Genomic DNA, 21,134 nt, shown 5'->3' with positions numbered 1-21,134 from the left:
CGCTCGACCGAAAATCAACGATTTTTAATATTCGACCCAGTACGAACGGTTGCGGACTTAATATTTTATTTGTCTAAAATAAACCGATCGGCTATATTCTTATATACACGGAGTCCAATTCAATTTGTTAGACGGTTATTACCTATTATAAATGTGCGGTGAGGATTAGTTTGGATTAACATCACTGTCTTGTTAGTTTTCGCTAAGACCGAATGATTCCATATATGGATTTTTTTTCATGAAATTAACATAAATAAAAAAGAGAAAAATGCATCGCTCCTGATCATATACGCGGCTGAAAGGAGCAGATGCGAAGGGGCACCGACGAAGCGAAGCGCCTTAGTGCTTGTTTGGAAAGCTTCTAGCAGGTGTATCTTCTCCTAGAATCTCCAGTAGCCAAAAGCTCCCTTAAACAGTCCAGTTTTTTCTGAAAATCAGCGGTTGTAGAATCTGAAAAATAAACTAGAAGCTGGGTTTCCCAGCTTTTCCAGATTCTCACCAGCTAGCTTCTCAGCAGCTGCTTCTCAGAATTTTAAGCTCTCCCAAACAGGTCCTTAATCAGTCTAGCGACAGAGATTGGAACGTGAAAATACCCTTCCATAAAAATAAGGAAAGGACAAAAATACCCCTGAAAATCAACGGTTAGATGTGATCCTACCACACTACTACACGTAGAGGTGGGGTACTGTAAAACGCCCCTAAATTTTAGCTACAAATCAGGATAGGTTCTCAAATTTTAGCTACAAATCAGGATAGTAATTTTCAGTGATCTAAAACTCCTCTAAATCTCTTCAAAGGCTACAAAGCCGTATTTTAGGGCCCCTTTGAATCGCAGGACTCAGAAAACAAAGGAATAGGAAAAACGTAGGAATCGAATACCATACTTATTGGATTCCTATGGGATTTTGAAACACAGGAAAGTCTTCAAACTGTCGTTTGATTAGCACACAGGAAAAACGCAGGAATCTTAGACACATAAAGAGGAAAACATGAGGTGAGACCTCATGCTTATTTTCCTCCAAAATTGCTCTAGTAAGGTTCATTCCATAGAAATTTCAAAGGAATTGATAGGAAACAATCCTTTGTTTCAAAAGACTCTATAGAATTATTTTCTATAGGATAAAATCCTCTAGAATTTCTATGGATTTTGCTTTGATTCAAAGGGGGTCTTAATATTTTTTATGATATGATGCATGTATATGATTCCTTTTGAGGTGCATATGAAACTCCCATGTTCTGATGTTCTTTTTCTCAAAAGTCATCCCATCATATTTTTCCCATCATGTGCATGCTGCCCCATACATTCCCCTTTTGGAGCAAACAACATTATTTTATGCATCTAATTAACTATAATAATAATCCATTCCAAAAAATCTAAACTAATCCCTTTTATTAAACTCTTTCCTCAATAATTTAATCAGCCACCTACAAATACCCCACAAACATCCTACCCTTTGGAGAAGATCCTCTGGTTGTTGGAGCCTCATCAATCTCACTCATTCTCACTCGCTCCTTGCCCACGACGCGCACGGCCACGCCGCCAACGCCGCCATGGCCGCGGCCGCGCTGCTCCTCCTCGCCGCGGCCGCCGCCGTCGTCGTGGTTGCCATGGCGCTCAGATGGCTCCTCCTCCTCGGGGGCCCCGCCGCCGGGAGGCTGGGGAAGAGGGCGCGGATGCCGCCGGGGAGCACGGGCCTGCCGCTGATTGGCGAGACGCTGCGGCTCATCTCGGCGTACAAGACGCCCAACCCGGAGCCGTTCATCGACGAGCGCGTGGCGCGCCACGGCGGCGTGTTCACCACCCACGTCTTCGGCGAGCGAACCGTGTTCTCCGCCGACCCGGCCTTCAACCGCCTCCTCCTCGCCGCCGAGGGCCGCGCCGTCCACTCCAGCTACCCGTCCTCCATCGCCACGCTCCTCGGCGCGCGCTCCCTGCTCCTCACCCGCGGCGCCGCGCACAAGCGGCTCCACTCCCTCACCCTCACCCGCCTCGGCCGCCCCGCGTCGCCGCCCCTCCTCGCGCACATCGACCGCCTCGTGCTCGCCACCATGCGCCAGTGGGAGCCCGCCGCCACCGTCCGCCTCATGGACGAGGCCAAGAAGATCACCTTCAACCTCACCGTCAAGCAGCTCGTCAGCATCGAGCCGGGACCGTGGACCGAGAGCCTCCGCCGCGAGTACGTCAAGCTCATCGACGGCTTCTTCTCCATCCCCTTTCCTCTCGCCTACCTCCTCCCTTTTACCACCTACGGCCAGGCCCTCAAGGTGCTCGTCCTTTTGCCTCCATTCGTTTTTTTTTTTTCTTTCCCTATGCATCTTGCCTAACAACAAATTGGCGTAAGCTATTGATGTACTCCTATATCTCTCATAAAAATGTGGCATTGCACGATTTGATTCCTGCAGGCGAGGAAGAAGGTGGCCGGTGCACTGCGGGAGGTGATAAAGAAGAGGATGGAGGAGAAAGCGGAGAATGGTGGCTCCATTGGGGATGATGAGGGGAAGAAGGAGAAGAAGGACATGGTGGAGGAGCTTCTTGAGGCGGAGGGTGGCAGCTTCTCGGAGGAAGAGATGGTGGATTTCTGCCTTTCTCTGCTGGTGGCTGGGTATGAGACTACGTCCGTGCTCATGACGCTCGCGGTCAAGTTCCTCACCGAGACGCCTGCTGCGCTAGCTGAGCTCAAGGTACAAAACTATTTAAATTAGTTGTTTGGCAATTGTCAATTCTTGTATACACGTGCGGTAGTAGGTACCAGGTGCTGTCAATTGTCAAATAACGCCTGAAATAGGGAGGAATTTCATTTGTTATAGTTGAGTGTTAATTGTTAAAAATATGGTTGTTAGACTATCTTTCACACCAATTCTGTCCAAAAGAGAAGTTTCTACTTTCTATTTCCGGTCTGTTGTTTTTAGTCAAGTTCACTACAGCTTTGTTCCTGGTTTGTTATTGACTTGAATACTTGATCCTGAGTATTAGTTTATTATTGACTTGAACCATTTATGTTTTTGAGTCTTGACTTCTTTTAGTTTAACTGTGTAAGAATGAATCTTCAGTTCAGTCAATACTCTGGTTTCCTCATTTTATTTACTTGCATTGATGAGTGCTAGGTTCCTCAGTCTAACAACCAAGTGAGAGAATCGTAGCAATAATATCACAATAGGTCCGAATCTTAGAAATCTGAACTTTATGACTTTTCCTGGTACAAGTTTTGTTTCCAGTACGTTAAGCTATGAGAGTCCTCAAGATTGGTCCAAGTGGTATTTTTTTACTTCACTACTTGTGTAACTTATTCCAGATATCTTGCTGATTTTACAGGAAGAGCATTCCACTATCAGGGACATGAAAGGGAAAAACCAACCACTAGAGTGGAGCGATTACAAGTCCATGCCATTTACTCAATGTGTAAGTTGGAAAACCCTTGTTTTTTTAAAAAATTAGATATATATCATGCCAACAGCACGAATCCATCTAGTGTAAAAGGCATCGCTTAACTGAACCTTTGAGACTAGGAATTGAGACAGTACAGTTGGTATACTCACATCATGATTAAATGAAGGGTTAACATTTCTGCAGGTGATAAATGAGACACTCCGTGTGGGTAACATTATTAGTGGAGTATTTAGGCGAGCAAACACTGATATTCATTATAAAGGTATTTCAATATAAACTAAGTCCACGTATATTTTATCGATTATCTAAAGGAAGTCCCCCATACAGTTTTCATCAGAAATGCTCATTATGTATGGCATTTTTCTTTGTTTCTTAGATTACACTATTCCAAAGGGATGCAAGATTTTTGCTTCATTCCGAGCTGTGCACCTTAATAATGAACACTACGAGAATGCTCGGACATTTAACCCTTGGAGATGGCAGGTACTCCTAGGGGCTCTGTGTTATTGCTTTTGGGTCTACTTATTCTATTATGTCCTGTGCTACAAAAGTAAAATGCACGCTGAAGCTATCTGCAACAAATTTGTTCCTGTGCAGATCAACAATAAACTTCAGAATGCGGTAGGGGCCAATATATTTACTCCATTTGGTGGTGGACCCCGGTTGTGTCCTGGCTATGAGCTTGCCCGGGTTGTCGTTTCTATCTTCCTCCATCATCTTGTAACGCGCTTTAGGTAAGCCACCTTAATCTCTCAATTCAATCGCTATCTTGCTAGCCAGAAAGGTGTAGATAATCTGCAAATGGATTTTCCACTTTTTTTATCCAAATTGGGCACCAGTCTGATTCCATAACAACTTGACCAATGAATTTGCAGCTGGGAAGAAACCGAAGAAGATAGACTTGTCTTCTTCCCCACCACACGAACTCTCAAAGGATACCCTATCAATCTTCGGCTGCTTTCAGAATCAATTTGCTGACGTTAGATTGTTTTGCAGCTGCACTTATCTTGGAAGAAAGACTAAACATAGAAAAATTTATAGAAAAATATTCTCGCATAGGTAGTGCATTTCCCTCTTTTTTGTTGATCTGTAACCTGGTATGTAAACAGTAGGCAGCAGAGTTGTGCTGCTTGTAAAATGACCTAAAATGCTGTAGATACCGGTTACAAGCTTCATTTTGTTGTGTACTAGTAGTACTTAGCTAGTCCTATCATCTTGTCGTTTATATGGCTATCCCCTACAGTATCATCAGCAAGATGCTGTTCTATGAGCAACGGGGAAAGGCCACATTCCGTTTCCTCGTTCCACTGTGTTTGGGTGGCAGTCTTTGTCATACCACTATCATAAATTGTTAGCCCAAAATCACTCGGTATCAATCTTGAACTGTTAGTGATTTTTTTTGCTAGACTGGAAAGATTCTGTGACAAGTTCAGTTCTACAGTCTACAGTACATAGATAGCAGACAGTGATGTTCAGAAATGGGACCTGCAGGCAGGAAAGCTTGACTGCTTGACCATCCGGTTACCAAGAAAGCAGTGAATGCATGATCTCAGACTTCACTGAATGCAACTATTGATTGTATGCATTAATATGAGTGTGCAATCGAAACAGTATACAGTGCATAGTTCAGATGCAGTAAGCCAGTAATAACAACAAACACATTTGCCTCCATCTTGCACACTAGCTAGCCTGAACTCTGAAGAATCACCACCACTCGTTCAACCATCTCAGTAAACACACAGCAACTGCATGCAGAGCCGACGCTGCTCCAGTGCTCTCTGCTGCTTCCCCTTTCTCTCTCGACGGATCACATCATGGACCTGTCCCTAGCTGCTGTTTGCGACCGATTGCGCACGCTCGCTTGCCTCCATCCCTGCCGACGCGAGTACGTACTACGTGCCTGACAGTACAGTGCAGCAGTAACGTCATCGATCGAGAGATTGGTAGACAGACAACTGCGATCTTGAAACGCTAGCTGATGAGATCGAGTGCATATGGGCCTATCTGCCTTTCTCTGTAGGCGATGGATCTGCTACTACTGCTCTGTTAGGCTGTCGCGATCGTGAAAGGGCTGCAAAAGTTTGGGCACTGTCCTGTCGGAGCAATCATGCAAGCGGCCATGTTCCTTGCTCGTGCGCATCTACACTTTCCGGGAGGCGACGATGCTTCCTGAAGCCATCCCGAGCATGCATGGCAATATGGTGTGTTCTCATGTTCGTGCATAGGATCGATCGCCCTTTGGAGTCCCGTGTAGCCAAAGCCCTGCAGTTTAGATCTTCAGAACTTGCAGTGCCTACAGTGACAGTGCTTATGGCTTATGGCAATCGACCGTGGACGCCGTTCTGCTGAATGGGAAACAGAATGTAAGGCCAGTCACAGTGCAGGCCACGCATTGATTGACCTTCATGTGCTAAACTACAGGCCAAAGGCCACAAGCCCCACAGTGCAAGTGCCCTCATGAATGGCTTCAAGTGGATCCATGTTAAAGTAGTTCTAATAATAACTGAACAGCCGGTCTCTAGCACACCGTATCCCAACATAGTTAAAATATCCCGTGTATCTCTCACCAATGTTAGGGCACCTACATTGTTGTAAAAAAAACCAGGTAGTAAGCACTATCTGGTATTAAACATTGGGAGAGTGGTGCGTAGTTACAATCAGGTAATAGCACTACTATCGGAAGCAACGGAATAAAAAATAATATGTACACAGAAATCAGTCCAGGAATGTAATGCGCGCGTAGTATGGTTTCTGTCAGAGGCGATTTTTTAACCCGTGGTTTCCACCTTATTGCCAGTTTCGGACAAATATACATTGTGGAGAATGTCTTATACTACTGCCGTCTGTAATGTGGGCCCACACTAATACCCAACCGGTAAAAATACATTGCTGATGCCCTAAAGCACGTAGCCGTGTCTTGCAGCGATCCGCCTCAGGAGCAAGCAGGGCGAGCGTCTCCTCTTGGAGGGCTACGTGATTAAACAGGGAGGCGACTCGCGATGCCACGTATGCGTTTTTCAGACGTGTTGGCGTAGAGATTACGTGACACGTACTCGTACTGTGACTGGCCTAATAGAGTCACCTGATTGCCAAATTGCCCCCAATTCTATCTGTTGGCCATGTTGAAAAAAGCCGACCATACGTGACAGCATGCGAGTATCTCGATTTCGTGCGTGCTGCTTACCAAAAGGAGATTAGAACTGCAGCACCGTGAAAAGCAACGAGACATGCGCACTGCTGTACTATGTGTAGTGCAGGCCACTGCCACTTGCACACAAAGAGAGTGGCAGTGTGCACTGTGCGTGGGTACGTACTGCTCATCGACACAGCATCGACAGACGAACTGATCACATTGCATGCGTGCATGTTCGTCGTTTGCAAGTTGCGACTGCTGCAAATTGCAAGAGCAATCGCCGACCACTTAATTTTTTTTGTTAAAAATATTAGCATGCATGCATCTTTACCGACGTGACATAAGTATATTGTACCATATTCGCAGCAATTAACTATTCCAGAATAGTTACAAGCGGCGCACCTTTTCAGCATATGGAGTATGTGATTTATCACTCGCAGAAGACACAATGAGCACCAAAGCTCCGTGGCAGAATTTCTTATATGTCTAAAAAGAAAAGATTAATCTATATTTATAACGCTATATTTTTTCTGAAAAAAACAGTCAGCATGTCATGTAAGTGCAATGCAACTTCTATACCTTGCACTATAAATTATATATATTGATCTAATATCTACTACATTAGATACATGAATAAATGAACTAACGAAGCATGTTAAGTTTTAATTAAGCATGTATGATAGCCGCAACATCTCACGATTATGAAAATTGACATCTGTAAGTTGCCACGACAATATGCACGGATAGGATCACACTAGCATGGGACTAGGGGTGGGTGTTCGGTCTGACCGAAAAAATCGGTCTCGGTCTTCGGTCATTTCGATTATTTCGGTCTTTAAAAAGTTGGATTACATTTCTTCCCAAAAAACTCAGGACCGATGAATACAGTCTCGGTCTGACCGAATTTTGACATCTTCGGGAGATAAGTTTGGAATGAAGAATTTTGACGGAGGGCGGGCTGGCTGGAGACGGAGGCGGCGTTGAGGCAGAGGCGGGCTCGCTGGAGGGTGGAGGGCGGACCGGCGGAGGCGGCGCCGGCGTGATGGAGGTCGAGGACGGACCGGCGGAGATGGTGTCGGCGTGATGGAGGTGGAAGGCGGAGGCGGTGCACGAGCGCCGAGCGGCCGAGCGCGATGCGATGGATGGGATGGGAATGAGAGGCGTGCTGCGTGAGGTTGGGTGGGAGGGAGTGGCTCTGTGGCTACCTTTAGGGTTTAATAGTTTATTGAGCTTATTAGGCCTCCTAGGTCTATTGGGGCAAAATTCGGTTTTCTCAGTTAAAGAATTAAGAATTCTCACAACGACAGGGTCTACTCGATATGGATTAGGCGTAAATGAAACCTTTGCAAAAATCTTTAGAAAAAGATATTCAATTAATATCTACTCATTAAAGAAAATAGGGGGTATGCTTAAGTTAATGAATATGTTTCATTCATATAATACGTTACATTTATATATAATGGGTATTCGGTTAACCGAGGCCAATGACCGAATTGCCCGAATAAATTTTGGTCTATCAATGGCTGAGACTGAACTATTAACCGAATTTCTCGATCTCACTCTTTTTTTGATTCGGTTCAATCTTATTTTGCCCACCCCTACATGGGACTCAAGGAAATCTGACGCTTCAAAACACTGACTGTGATGGAGAAGAAATCTGACACAATTCTAGCGATTTCGAAGATTAATCAACCAGCTTTGACTCAAACAAAGCCAAGGCCCATAAGCCCATTTGGAAGTCCAACTCGTTCGCCCGGCAATTGGACCGGTTTCCCGGACGGAATTGGGCCTCCTAAACGGGCTCCCGAACGATGCCAATGCTGGCCCACCTGTACATCTCCCCATAGGAATGGCGTTACTCCGATCAAAGCATCGCAAAGCGGCAACAGCGAACAGTTCAGTAAAATTAAGGGTCATCTCTATGGCATATGTTATAGTGTCTACAAAGAAATAATCAATCTGCTTTTGCCTGTTACAATTTTCAGTGCGACCGACTCAACAAACTGATCGAGCCTTCTCTTCCAAAAAAACAAACAAACAAACAAACTGATCGAGCCAGGTTACAAATTAAAGACATCATATACATGTGCAGTGCATGCTTGATGATGCACGGTGACAAAATTGCCAAATTAGAGTGCTGATCATGTCCCCGAACCAGAACCAGAACCAGGCGTGGGCAATGGCCACAGTCCCGCCTCCGCCTGCGCCTGGGTGGGCAGCGCGGAGCGGCAGAGCGGGCAGAGGCGGCTGACCTGCAGCCACCCGAAGATGCAGCTCTCATGGAAGGCATGGCAGCACGGCATCTTCCTCATCGGCTTGTCGCTCTCCTCCTCGAAGGCCTCCAGGCACACGGAGCAGTCCTTCTCCTTCGCCTCGCCGGCCGTCGTCTCCTCCAAGGCGGCGATGGCCTCGCTGCACGCCGGGACGGAGCCGAAGCGACCGTTGCTGTACCCTTCCGGTGCGGCAGCGGCAGCGTTAGGCCTCTGGAAGTGCAGGTGGGGCGCCAAAATAAAGAGCGCGGCCGCGGCCGCGGCCGCTGCCGTGGGAGCCTGCAGCCTCCTGTACATGTCGTGGGGCAGCAGCAATCGTCCGGTGGTCGCCATGCTCCGGCGACTAGGACAAGAATGCGCGCGACGCTCGGCACCAATGAGCAGCTAGCCGATCGAGAATTTGAAGATTGATGTGCAGGGAAGCGTATATCGGTATATACCGCGTGTGCTGCAGATTTATAGCTAGGCTCGCATACCACGCACGCGACTACGCCGCTGTGTTCGAGCTAGTTCGAATCGGACTTGAAATCAGTAATCACTAATCAAGGATGGTAATGTTGGTTCCGAGTTGGAGTCAGCTTGCTGCCTTCGCTGCCAGTGAGTCAGTGCTCATCAGCTGTCGGTGAAAGTGCATATCCTGTACATGAAGTGGGGAACATGTGAGATTTGTACGAGTAATAAACTGCACTTCATTTCAAGTTCATCTTTACATTATAAAGCTGATATATTGCTAATATACCTTTTTATAGGGAAAAGTCCATTATACACCCTCGAACTCTTATGCTTGTCCAAAATACGCCCCGAATTACAAAACCGGATATAATACATCCTCAAACTTTCAATACCGGACGCTTAACCCCCAGATTGTTTTTACCGTGGTTTTTAACACGTCAGATGCCACATCAACCTCGCCACGTCAGTCCACGAGGTAATATGGGCCAAGCCCATATTCTCTATCTCTCCTACCCTGTTCGTACTTCTCTTCCTCACAACCGTTGGCAGCAGTGGCGTGGAGCTGCTGCGAGGGCGGCGAGGCTGCCAGGGTTGCAGAGGTGGTCACCGGCGAGGAGAGTGGCGATGACGGTGGAGCTTGCTGCCCTGCGCGCAAGAGGCAGACCTCGCCGGAGCCACACGCGGGGTGAGGAGTCCTCCCTATGGAGCGCCGCCATCGCTTGGTAGAGGACGAGGTCGAGCTCAAGCTCATATCCGCATCCACCAGCCGCCGCCGCCTCATCGAACTTCAGTTCCTCATCCCCAAGCCCCATTGCCACCGCTGAACTCTACATCCCCGAGCAGCTCTAGCTCCACCGGCGAGCAAGATTTCATGGAGAAGATAGAGCTCCTGGAGGCGGCAGGAGAGGCGGACCTTGTGCTCAGGCTCGCCGGTGGTCGGCACGGAAGGAAAGGCTAGGGATGTGCTTGAGCCTCGTCGCCGCAACGAGTCCCCTGTTCTACCGCCACCGATCTCCTGCTCCACGAGCTCAAGAATGCCACCGCCGCTACTCTCGTGCTCTGGGAAGAAGAAGGATAGAGAGAGAAAGGGAAAAGGAGATGAGGGAAGAAGAATAAGTGGCTCTGTGGCTATGGACTGAGATGTGGTCCAAATTTTTATTTGTTGAATGGACTTCCGCATCAATGCCAGGCGAAAACCAACTAAAAAACCACTTGAGGGTGTAAAGTGAACGGTATTGAAAGTTGGAGGGTGTGAAATATCCGATTTTAGAGTTTTGGGTGTATTTTAGACAAAACGAAGAGTTGGAGGGTAAAATGGACTTAACCCCTTTTTTTTAATATTGTAAGTATATACTGGTAGTTATAGTATACTGTACTATAAAATTCTCTTTACAAATCATGATTTTCTCTTTTCACATGGCATAATTGTGTAATGAAAAATGCCAACAATTCAAATCCATATCTATCTATTATATACTAAAAGTCCATTAAACTTCCTACAAACGCTCTCAAGCCGCCACATGGCGCTCTAATAAATTAGAGAAAATCCTAGAAATTCTAAGAAAAAAGCAAAACATCTACCCCTTGATTTTCACTTAAAGTGGTGGGTCCAATATTATACACCGTTATATGAAATCGATCTTAAAACAAACTAAATACCGTGGGGTCTCACACCGATCCTCCAGGGCATTGGCTGGTATATACGTACGTACAAGGTAAGGGTACGTACACCTCCTTCCCTTTTTTCCCCTTTTTTCCTTCTTTTTTCCATTTATATATATAATGGATATATTTTTTAATATAATCATAATTTTACAAACAAAGAATCTATCATCATATAACTTAAACCGGTGTACTATTTACTTTGTACTATTATTTTCAAATAATGCACTATTTTAAAATAAATTTTACATAATTATATTGTGTACCTATCAAATAAACAATTTAGGATCTATATTAACTAATTTATACGTGCACTTAAACTGATGGCCCCATTATATAAATTATCGGATCTACTTTTTATTACACTGGTCTATTATTCTCGAGTAATGCACTGTTTCAAATTAAGGTCTACACCATTATTAACAATTTAAAAATCTATATTAACTAATTTACACTTACACTATAACCGGCGGACCTATTATTATAATCATCGGATGTGTTGTTTGCTAATAAATAAAGCGTCCGAAATTTTCTTTTTGTCCGCTACACAATGCGCGTCTGCACATTTGCCTTTTGCACGCATGACAAAGCATAGTGTGTGAGACATCTAAGATGATCACAACCACTATAACGCTACCGCTTTGCCACATATCAAATCATATATGGAGATGATTAATTTTGTTAATAACATGAAAAGAAAATTAAAGGTGTGATGCAGAGAGAGAATAACTAAGCACCATGGGTTGTGTTTCCGAGAGTTGATTACATAATAATTATATTGTATTTGTGTTATGTCGTATTTGGATTTTGTACTATTTATTCGTACAGGTGAAAGGAGTCATTATGTTATAAATGTAAGCGCAATATTGACAAATATCAATAGAACTCTTACTACGACAAGGGTGATAAAGGGAGTTAAGGCCCTCTCTTTTTTTTTTCCGGATTCCATATTTTCGATTTTTGTCTGCACGCTTTCTAAGTTTCTAAATGGTGTCTTCTTTAAACAACATTTTAACTCTTTAGAAGTCAATTCATTTCAGCTATCCTAAACCTTAAGGAGTACATATTTTTTTTCAAGCGAGTCATGGTGAACAGTAAATTGGTGATCAACGGATCATTAAAGTCGTAAGATGAATAGAATATGTAAGAGCTACTCTGAACAGTTGTAAATAGGTGTCATAATTAATTGCTATTAATTAGACATCTAATGGCTTGATAGCCACAAAATTAATTTCTCTCTACATGTATATAAACATGGACGAGGCTGGAACAAATTTTACCATATATCCCATACACATATTGCGCGGTTAATATTCTAACTACATGTGTTAAGTTATTTAAAATTCCTTAAAATGCTCTCAAGCTGCAATGTGTCGCTCTAATAAATTAGGGCAAATATTATAAATTCTAAGAAAAAAAATCAAAGTATCTATTACTTGATTTTTCACTTAAATCACTTAAATCGGTAGGTCCAATATTATAAACCGTTAGATTAAATTGATATTTGAACAAACTAAATAATACGAGGTCTCACCTCTCCTCCCGCAGCATAGGTACGCACCTACATGTGTGTGGGTATGTACGCTTCCCCTCCTTTTTTTTTCATTTTTGCCTTTCTTCTTTTTTTTCCCATGCATATGTTTCCCTCCCTTTATTACTACATCATGCACCTTCGTGAGACGATTATCTTGCATTCGTATTTTTCATTTGCAACCATACTACACACGATATATATATATAGGTGGAATGTATGATAATTAACTAGCAATAGTTTCTTATTAACTCGAGAGAAAAAAACATGATTCAAAAGTCGTTAATATTTAATCAATCTCCTACTCAAAAATTTGTGAATGGTTCGTTAAGATACCTTAAGAAAAATAGAACCCTTAAATTATTATAAAATAACATTATCCAAACTTTAGTTTGCACTTAATTTATGAGACAAAATTTCTGAACAAACAATAATCTTACCTTTCAATAATATAAATGCCCTTGCATACGCGCGAGCCACCTTCCTAGTTTACATTAGAAACTGAAATTGTATCTCTCAATGCTGGTCAACTCGTATACTCAATCAGCCGCATCATCGAACAATCGATGCAGACATAGGATGGTCTCTCCACCATCGTCGTCGTCGTCGTCGTTCTCTGCCTGGACCACCTCTTCTTCCTCCTCCGTCTCAGCAGGCAACGGGAAGCGGCAGAGCGGGCAATGGCGGTTAATCAGGAGCCAGCTGAATATGCACTGCTCATGGAAGCAGTGCGAATCAGCGCACGGCATCTTCCTAAGCTTGTCGCCCTCCTCGAAGCCCTGAAGGCACACCGAACAGTCCTTCGCCTCGCCTTTCTCGTCGCCGACGGTAATCTCCGGCAGGCTCACGATCGCCATGCTCGACGCCGGCGTAGCTCCACCGCCATTGCCGTCGTCGTCCGGTTGTAGGATACCGTCCAGTAGGTCCACGGTGCTGAAGCCGCCGGTGGCCTGATCGTCGAGTCCGCCGCTACGGTCGGAGTTGCCGGAGAAGCGCGCGACGCCGTCCCCGTCGAAAGTGACGGCCAGCCATGACGCCGCCGTCCGCCTGGTTGGCCCCGGCGTGGAGCTTGACGACGTCCTGGAAGCACGAATCCAACTCCAAATGTTGAATCCTTGCTCTGCCCAGTACTGGTCGATGAGCTGTTGAAATTGTTCGTCCGACATGTGCGATGTGTCGGGGACATCGTCGGAGGCGTCGCGCGACCATGGTTCTTCATCCGACATATTCCGGCAGAACGAACAGATTGATATACAGTGATACTACCTAGACTGCAAGATTTATTGTTGGAATCTCTCTTTCAAAATAAACAAAGAGAGAGAGATTTATTGAAGAGCTTTGCAGGGAGATATGCTGTTCGTGTTCGGAGACGGAGTCAAGTTCGAACTCGGTCGTGGCGCACGCACGCAGGGGTGGGGGACGAAGGCCCAAGCACAGTCGGCCTGTTCGTGACAGGCCGGCACGGCCCATCTCACCGAGGAAGCGCATGAGGTGCACTTTTAGTCTCCGTGTTCCTTTATTGCCACTGTATTGCCTAAATTTACTCAAAATAAAAATAGCCTTGCATAGTTGCATGGACAAAAAGATGTGCATCAAATTAATTTCTAATTTCGTTCTAAACTCCTAACACCAATTGTGTTTTTGTCATTTCAATGTGCAGGACCAAACTCCAATAACCATAAATCCATATTCATCACTATCTCACGCTTCTTCTGGGTTTTTCTGTTCAGAATCCTTCTCAGCAGGCAGAGCAAAACGGCAGTGTGGGCAGAGGCGGCTCACCCTAAGCCAGTCAGAGATGCAATTCGCGTGGAAGTCATGAGAGCAAGGCATCTTCTTGACTCTGTCACCCTCCTTAAATCCCTCTAGGCAAACCGCGCATGCTTCCTCCTCCCTCGTCTCGGTCACTCTCACCGTCAACTTTCTCCTAGTTTCATCGTTACACATAACAAAGCGGGAAAAAGTGCTTCCTTGCTGAATATCGAACATGAAACTAATCTACTCTGGGAACAAGAAACGGATGCACATCATTGCTTCGTCGTCTTCTTCATCATTGTTATGTTCCTCCTCCTCAGCCGCAGGCATGGCGAAGCGACAGTAGGGACAAAGGCGGCTGACCTGAAGCCATTTGAAAACGCAGCTCTCATGGAAGTAGTGCTCGCATGGCATCTTCCTGAGCTTGTCACCCTCCTCGAACCCCTCTAGACACACCCCGCACTCCTTCTCCCTCGCCTCGCCGCCGCCGCGGCGGCGGATGGCCATCTCCGGCAGGCTAACGATGGCCTCGCTCAACGCCGGCACCGCGCCGAAGCCACCGTTGCTGTAAGCTTCGTCATCATCGGCTGCAAAATAATCAGCAACGCCGTCGTCGTCGTCGAACTCCGGTGACAAAGCATCGTGTGGAGTATACGCGAACAGGGCATCAGGCTCGGTGTTTTCGACCACGCTTGCGCCGCGGATGGGCGGCGGCTGATCGGCAGCAGCAGCACGGCGGCGTTGCAGCCTTCGCAGCAGCTCGGCGTCGGCTGGCTGCCGGGTGTGGCCGTACATTACGGCCATCAACGTCAGGCAAAACTCAGCTCGCTGTTGCTCGGACATCACGATGGACTGATCACCGGCCATCCGTGGAGAAATCCCGTGGCCAATCATAGCGGCGTCCTCCGTCTTTCTGCTTGATCACCAAGCGCGTGGGGAGGATGAGACGATGAGTCGTCCGTAGTAGACATGAAACGATTTATAGGAGGGGGTGGCGAAGTGGAGTAGGATTAATCCGATTCCGATTCAAGATGGATGTTATCTTGGTGGGCCGTATTTGGCTTTCTATAAAAAGCCGGGCCCTGGGCCTTTTGTCTAAAAATGTTATCTTGGTGGGTATCGCCGTTTGCACCTTCCGGTTGGGATACCCCCTCGGATTTCTTCCTTCTGGCTTCTATTCTGGCCACTTGGCGCTGCGTCCCTGCTGCTGATCACTCTTTTAGTTCAACTCGAAATGCTGACCTTCATTCAGAAGTTCTCGATACTGTACAACCGTAGGTTGGTCTCACGATTAATTTCTTACAGTAATAGTTTTGCAATACTCATATGTCAAACAATTATTTTATTATTGTCTTATTGGAAATACGGTTTTCAAATATGAATTATACACTGCATATCCCAAAACTTCCTGGATGTTCAGCCTTAAGTCAGGCTCCACCAAGAAACCCAGAACATCCTCCAGATGCACTAAACGGAACCATGTTTTTTTCTGGACGGAAAAACCATGTTTCAACAAGCACATACTCCTTGCTGGGAATGTGAAACATAGAACCATCGGATATGAAAACCCAAAAGGAAGTCAAGACTCATTCTGTGGTTTGAACTCTTTGGCTTTCAGATACTTCACTACTAGCCTTGATAGCCCCAACAAAACTGGACATCTTGTTCAGGGCACTCAGGTAAGCTCGCACACTGGAAACAACAATATCCAGTGAAGCACCACTCCCACTGAGATCAATAGGCAAAGAAATTATTAGTTCATGAGAAAAATTAAATTGATAATAACAATTATAGATGTTGGAAACAACAAAGAAGGAAGGTGCCCAATGAAAAAAAAAAAAGGTAGTATGAAGGACTATAACCTGAATGCCCGGCTGAAGGAGCGACCAGTCAAAGCATGTTTAGAGTCGCTGACATCTCCAGTGACAACCACTCTAGTAGTTGCAATTGCATCAATGCCTTCTGTGACCGATGTCATGCTATATTCTCGAAGAACAGTTGGGATCTGTGAATTGCAAATGATTCTTAGATGTTTCAAAATTTCTAAGAATAGTGCATTCATTTTGTTAACGTCAAAATAGTGCATTCATTTTGTTGAAAGCATGCTCATAAGTCGTAACACATCACACACTAATCCTTATTAAGTATGGAATCTCCTATTCTTGTGATTCTTGTATATTTATCATGGAGGCAACATGCTGCAACTGTCATCCCATTGAAAAAACATCCATATTCATTCTTATATATTGAAAAAACACATCCATATTCCATCACATTAAACTGGCATACTAGTGCAAGAACCATCAAGAATATTGCAACTGTCACCTGTATTATATCATCAACAGCCTTGTAAGCTGCATCAACTGGACCTGTTCCAACTGCACATGCAATCTTCTCCTCTCCATCCGGACCTATCAGTTTGACAGTTGCTGTAGACAGACCAAGTGTTCCACAAGTTGCCTGCAAAAAGGCTTCATATCAATTTTAACATATCAACTTCTCCATTAGCCAAATAGTAAATTGTGGCAAAATTATACCTGTACATCAGCAAGGGACCAAAAAACCTTGGGCTGAAATATCTCATCAGACAACAGCGCCTCAATGTCTTCATCAGTTACACGCTACAATGATTTAAAGCACATAAGCTAGAAGTCAAAATGCTTGAATATGTCAATCAGCAAAGTTAATGAATCATGGATGTGTTTTACAGAAAAAAAAATGGTTGAATATGTCAATCGAGCAACAGAGCACTCAGGAAACTGTCACCTTTTTCTTCTCTGCAACCTCTTTGTAGCGTTTAAAGAAATCCTCAAATTCCTTGTCAGTTATTTCATATCCAAGCTACGTGTTGGATGACAAGGTATTGTTCAGCAACGATAACTGAAAAGAAGGCATTTAGTTCTAACTAGAAAAATAAAGACAATTACAATACCTCCACTAGTTTAGATCTCACAGCATGCCTTCCACTGAAAAAAAAAAGGACAAGAAATCATAATTATAAACTTGAGTTTGATAATCTCAAATCAGATTTAAGTAATAATTGCAAGCCTATCGTAAGTATTTGAGCAGGATTGCTACCTCAACCTCACCTAATATACAAGAGTAAAGATGAAAAAGAATATCTCTATTCTAGAGAAGTACAGAAAAACATATGATAAATAGATAAAAAAATGACCAGGCCAGGTAGAGGTTTCCTCAATGTCAAGTGAGCAAGGTTTAACCTAAAAATTTAAAAAGAAAAGCAAATTCACTAACTTTAAGCAAAGGATGGCATCACACAATTTCTCAAGTAAAAATTGTACTGTGACATGATCTGCATACATATCTCTAGGAATTTAGACCTTACATGGAGTATCCATATGATATGGCCATTCGACATTTAAGTGTTTGATAGTTGGAAAGTGTATTTTGCACCAAATTAGCAGAAAGTGCATAAAGTAGAAAAAATATCTCCTCGAGAAACACTCAGGGAGAATGTTGCAACTTGCAAGAAATCAAATTATGGGGGAACATATGTATGGATGATACCTGAGCTTCCCAAGAACAATACCAAACTCGTTTGCACGTGTTAGACCAATATCATCAGGAGAAATTATTTCATAAGTTCCTTTGTATTTAAGCATCCCATCCTGAAAACAGAATAACAAAAGTGAATATCAAGATCACTTCACTCTAGAACCAACACAGTTAATATGAGAATATGCAAGGCAAGGTTCATATAAAACCATGATTGATCTATCATATATGAGAAAATGATTTCCTCGGAGCTGAGATTAAAAAAAGGCATCCATAAAAATAATTTGACTTCCCTCAGTATGTGATACTGTAAAAATGTGAGCAAAACTTTTTCCTAGTGCACATATGCAAACTGAGAACTAGAAACATTTCTGAAACTTCCAAAATTTAGATAGGAAATAAACAGTAATGCTGATCAATTCCTTAGTCCTAAAATGTAAATTGATCGCAAGAAACACTTTTAGAGTTATAAAATATAGATAAATGACAAACAGAAACAAGAACCTAGATGTGACATTGAGGTACCACCTTCAGCACTACGGAGAACCCAGTCAAGAAATTTGATGGCAATATTAGGACAAGAATGCAAATTTAGTTACCTGATGAATTCCACTTTCATGTGCAAAGGCATTGGCACCGACAATAGCTTTATGTGGTTGTACATGAAGTCCACTGTGCTCTTGTACCTAGAATAAGCAGAGCATTTGCAAAAGTGCATGAAATTTTCAGTCACCTGAAAAAGACAAAAGATACAAAAAAAGCAAGAAAACAAACATAATTGTACCATTTTGCTTGACATAGTGATATGTTGGGTATTGATTCCAGTATACAGACCTCCTAAGAGCTCTCGGCGACATTTAATTGCCATCACAACCTGAAAAAGATTTTTTTTTAAAAAAAAAAGTTGCACATATAGGAAATCAATATTACTTGCATTCATTCTTCTACAAACAATTTAGATGAACATGTGCAAAATACCAACAAACAACATAAACATAGTATACGAGCTCACCTCTTCCAAAGAAGCATTTCCAGCCCTTTCACCAATACCGTTGATAGTCACCTCTAATTGCCGTGCTCCTGCATGAGCGCCCTAAAAGTTAAGTCACATTAGTGACATGATTAAACCAACGATAATGGATCAAAGAGATAAGGAAAAGGTAGTACCGCTAATGTATTGGCGGTTGCTAGACCAAGGTCATTCTGGCAATGAGTAGAAATAATAGCATTTTCAATTCCTGGAGTGTTTGCTTTTATATCAGCAATTAGCTTCCCAAATTCGTAAGGAAGAGTGTATCCAACAGTGTCTGGGATATTGAGTGTTGTTGCTCCAGCTTTTATGACTTCCTCTAGAATATGATATAGAAACTCTCTGTTTGACCTGCAAGACAGAGTGAATCATATCATGCCAGTCTTTTGCGCATAAAAAAGGAGGCTAATTGATTGTGACTAATAAACCACAGATAATAGCTTGGCATCAGCTAATATTTAGGCATTCCTTTTGCACCAACATGTTTGAAAGCAAAGAATGTACAGTAAATGATATGCAACAATAAGCTTCGTGTGTAGATTTAAAGATGAACACAACCACAAAATTTCAGTAGCTGGCAGACATCTACCAGCAGTACAAGGATGAAGGTATTCAAGATACAATATACATATGTACTTTCCTTTCCAGACCAAAGTATATTCAGTACTTGATAGTAAGCAACTAGGCATACACTGCACGCCTCAAAATCAACCCCACTTCACTAAAGTTGGATGGACCTCTTACATGCACAGTACTTAGGCATATAGATTACTAGGTATGGTGTCAATTCCAACCCACATTATAATTACTGAAATTGTTGGGCATTTCAACGCTGACTATTTTAAAAGTAGCCTAATGATCAAACGAATTTGCAATTAAAAGTTGGATAGACCTCTTTCATTCACAGTACTTTCCAATATCTAGATTATTAGCTAATAAGTCAGATGCCAGTTCCGAACCACATTGTAATTACTACTCCAGGTATGAAACTTTTGGTCATTTTAAGGGTTACAGTTTAAAAATAGTGGCCTAAAAATCAAACAAATTTGCAGTTAGAAGTGATACATGCCAGCATCACTGAGTCAATGATGAATGTGTTCAAAGTAGGGTATACATGATGCATAGTACTTGATCTCCAGACCAAAGTAAAGTAAGTGCTTGATATACTAAGCATATATCGCTTTGCCTCAAAATCAACCTAGCTTCCCAAAAGTAGGATGGACCTCTTTCATTCACAATACTTTCAGACATCTAGATTATTACTCCAACCAATAGGTCAGATGCCGGTTCCAACCAACATTGTAATTACTACTCCAGGTATCAAACTTTTGGTCATTTTAAGGCTTACAATTTTAAAAATTGGACCTAAAGGTTGAACAAATTTACAATTAGAAGTGATACCTGCCAGCGTCTTCAGGGCTGAACTCGACATCAGGGCAGCCTAGGCTGCGGGCGTAGGCCACCATTTCCTTGGCAATGGCCACCACCTGCTCGGGCGTCTTCCTTAGCTTGTGCTGCATATGGATCTCGCTGGTTGCAATAAAGGTGTGGATGCGCGGCCGCCGCGCGTGCCGCACGGCCTCCCAGGCAGCATCAATGTCTCGTTTATTGCATCTCGAGAGGCCACAAATGACAGGCACGTGGCCGTCCTCCCCGACGGGCGTGTTCCCGACCTCGATGGCGATGGAGCGCACGGCGTCGAGGTCGTCGGGGGAGGAGGCCGGGAACCCGGCCTCGATGATGTCGACGCCGAGGCGGGCGAGCTGGCGCGCGACGACGAGCTTCTCGGCGCTGGTCATGGTTGCCCCAGGGGACTGCTCCCCGTCGCGGAGGGTGGTGTCGAAGACGCGGACGTAGTTCGGGTCGTCGATGCGGTTGGGGACGTACTCCGGGCGGCGCGGCTGCGCCATGGACGCCCGGACGGGGCGGGCGAAGGCGCGGTGGTAGCAGCGGCGGGAGGCGCTAGGGTTTGCGGCGGCGAGGCCATAGGAGAAGCGTGGGGCGGCGGCGCGGAAGGGGGAGAGGGTTTGGGCGCGTGGGCGTGGAGTGGAGGTGGGGTTTGCGGAGGAGAAGGAGGAGGGTTTTGGGGAGGAGAGGAGGGAGGAGGCCATGGTGGTCGCCGGGGTTTGTGGCGTCGACGACTCGGGGGTTTAGGGGAATCGAATCAAATGGTGGGAGAGGGAGATGCACTTGCCTCTGCTTCTCGGTGATGTGTGTGTGAGTCAGAGGTGGAGCTCTTATCTGGAGTCTGGAGTAGACAAGACAACGGGTTTTCCTGGGATGCACGAATGCGGTGACGGCGGGCGCGGACAAGTTGGACTTGCTGACAAACAAGCACAAGTGCACAACTGCTGAACTGCACAAGCGAACAAGCGAGAGCTAGCGGTGATGGCGTG

The 21,134-nt window shown here is 44.5% G+C and overlaps 5 protein-coding genes across 5 annotated transcripts; 1 reads left to right on the top strand and 4 right to left on the bottom strand.

Annotated features, from left to right (window-relative positions):
- The first annotated feature begins 1,462 nt into the window (after window positions 1-1,462).
- LOC127758233 (cytochrome P450 90A4) lies at window positions 1,463-4,575 on the top strand. Its single transcript, XM_052283858.1, has 7 exons — window positions 1,463-2,265; window positions 2,404-2,682; window positions 3,314-3,400; window positions 3,572-3,650; window positions 3,765-3,871; window positions 3,986-4,122; window positions 4,264-4,575. The coding sequence occupies exons 1-7, from the start codon at window positions 1,552-1,554 to the stop codon at window positions 4,364-4,366; spliced, it is 1,506 nt and encodes a 501-aa protein (XP_052139818.1). The 5' UTR covers window positions 1,463-1,551; the 3' UTR covers window positions 4,367-4,575.
- A 4,087-nt stretch (window positions 4,576-8,662) lies between these two features.
- Window positions 8,663-10,056, bottom strand: LOC127757343 (E3 ubiquitin-protein ligase ATL41-like). Its single transcript, XM_052282850.1, has 2 exons — window positions 9,785-10,056; window positions 8,663-9,134 (listed from the first exon to the last, which is right to left on the bottom strand). Exons 1-2 carry the CDS (start codon window positions 10,054-10,056, stop codon window positions 8,663-8,665), a joined length of 744 nt encoding a protein of 247 aa, XP_052138810.1.
- A 2,907-nt stretch (window positions 10,057-12,963) lies between these two features.
- On the bottom strand, window positions 12,964-13,663 carry LOC127758236 (E3 ubiquitin-protein ligase CIP8-like). Its single transcript, XM_052283863.1, has one exon. It carries the CDS (start codon window positions 13,661-13,663, stop codon window positions 12,977-12,979), a length of 687 nt encoding a protein of 228 aa, XP_052139823.1. The 3' UTR covers window positions 12,964-12,976.
- A 442-nt stretch (window positions 13,664-14,105) lies between these two features.
- On the bottom strand, window positions 14,106-15,434 carry LOC127757503 (E3 ubiquitin-protein ligase Os04g0590900-like). Its single transcript, XM_052283018.1, has 2 exons — window positions 14,440-15,434; window positions 14,106-14,364 (listed from the first exon to the last, which is right to left on the bottom strand). Exons 1-2 carry the CDS (start codon window positions 15,084-15,086, stop codon window positions 14,139-14,141), a joined length of 873 nt encoding a protein of 290 aa, XP_052138978.1. The 5' UTR covers window positions 15,087-15,434; the 3' UTR covers window positions 14,106-14,138.
- An 85-nt stretch (window positions 15,435-15,519) lies between these two features.
- LOC127757502 (2-isopropylmalate synthase A-like) lies at window positions 15,520-20,973 on the bottom strand. The gene is made up of 12 exons (XM_052283017.1): window positions 20,140-20,973; window positions 18,876-19,089; window positions 18,721-18,801; window positions 18,493-18,582; window positions 18,308-18,394; window positions 17,721-17,821; window positions 17,125-17,158; window positions 16,959-17,033; window positions 16,730-16,813; window positions 16,518-16,652; window positions 16,055-16,197; window positions 15,520-15,920 (listed from the first exon to the last, which is right to left on the bottom strand). Exons 1-12 carry the CDS (start codon window positions 20,847-20,849, stop codon window positions 15,779-15,781), a joined length of 1,896 nt encoding a protein of 631 aa, XP_052138977.1. The 5' UTR covers window positions 20,850-20,973; the 3' UTR covers window positions 15,520-15,778.
- Window positions 20,974-21,134: the final 161 nt, after the last annotated feature.

This window comes from Oryza glaberrima, chromosome 12 (assembly GCF_000147395.1).
Source record: "Oryza glaberrima chromosome 12, OglaRS2, whole genome shotgun sequence".
NCBI lineage: Eukaryota > Viridiplantae > Streptophyta > Magnoliopsida > Poales > Poaceae > Oryza > Oryza glaberrima.
This window is presented reverse-complemented; position numbering and strand designations above follow the sequence as displayed.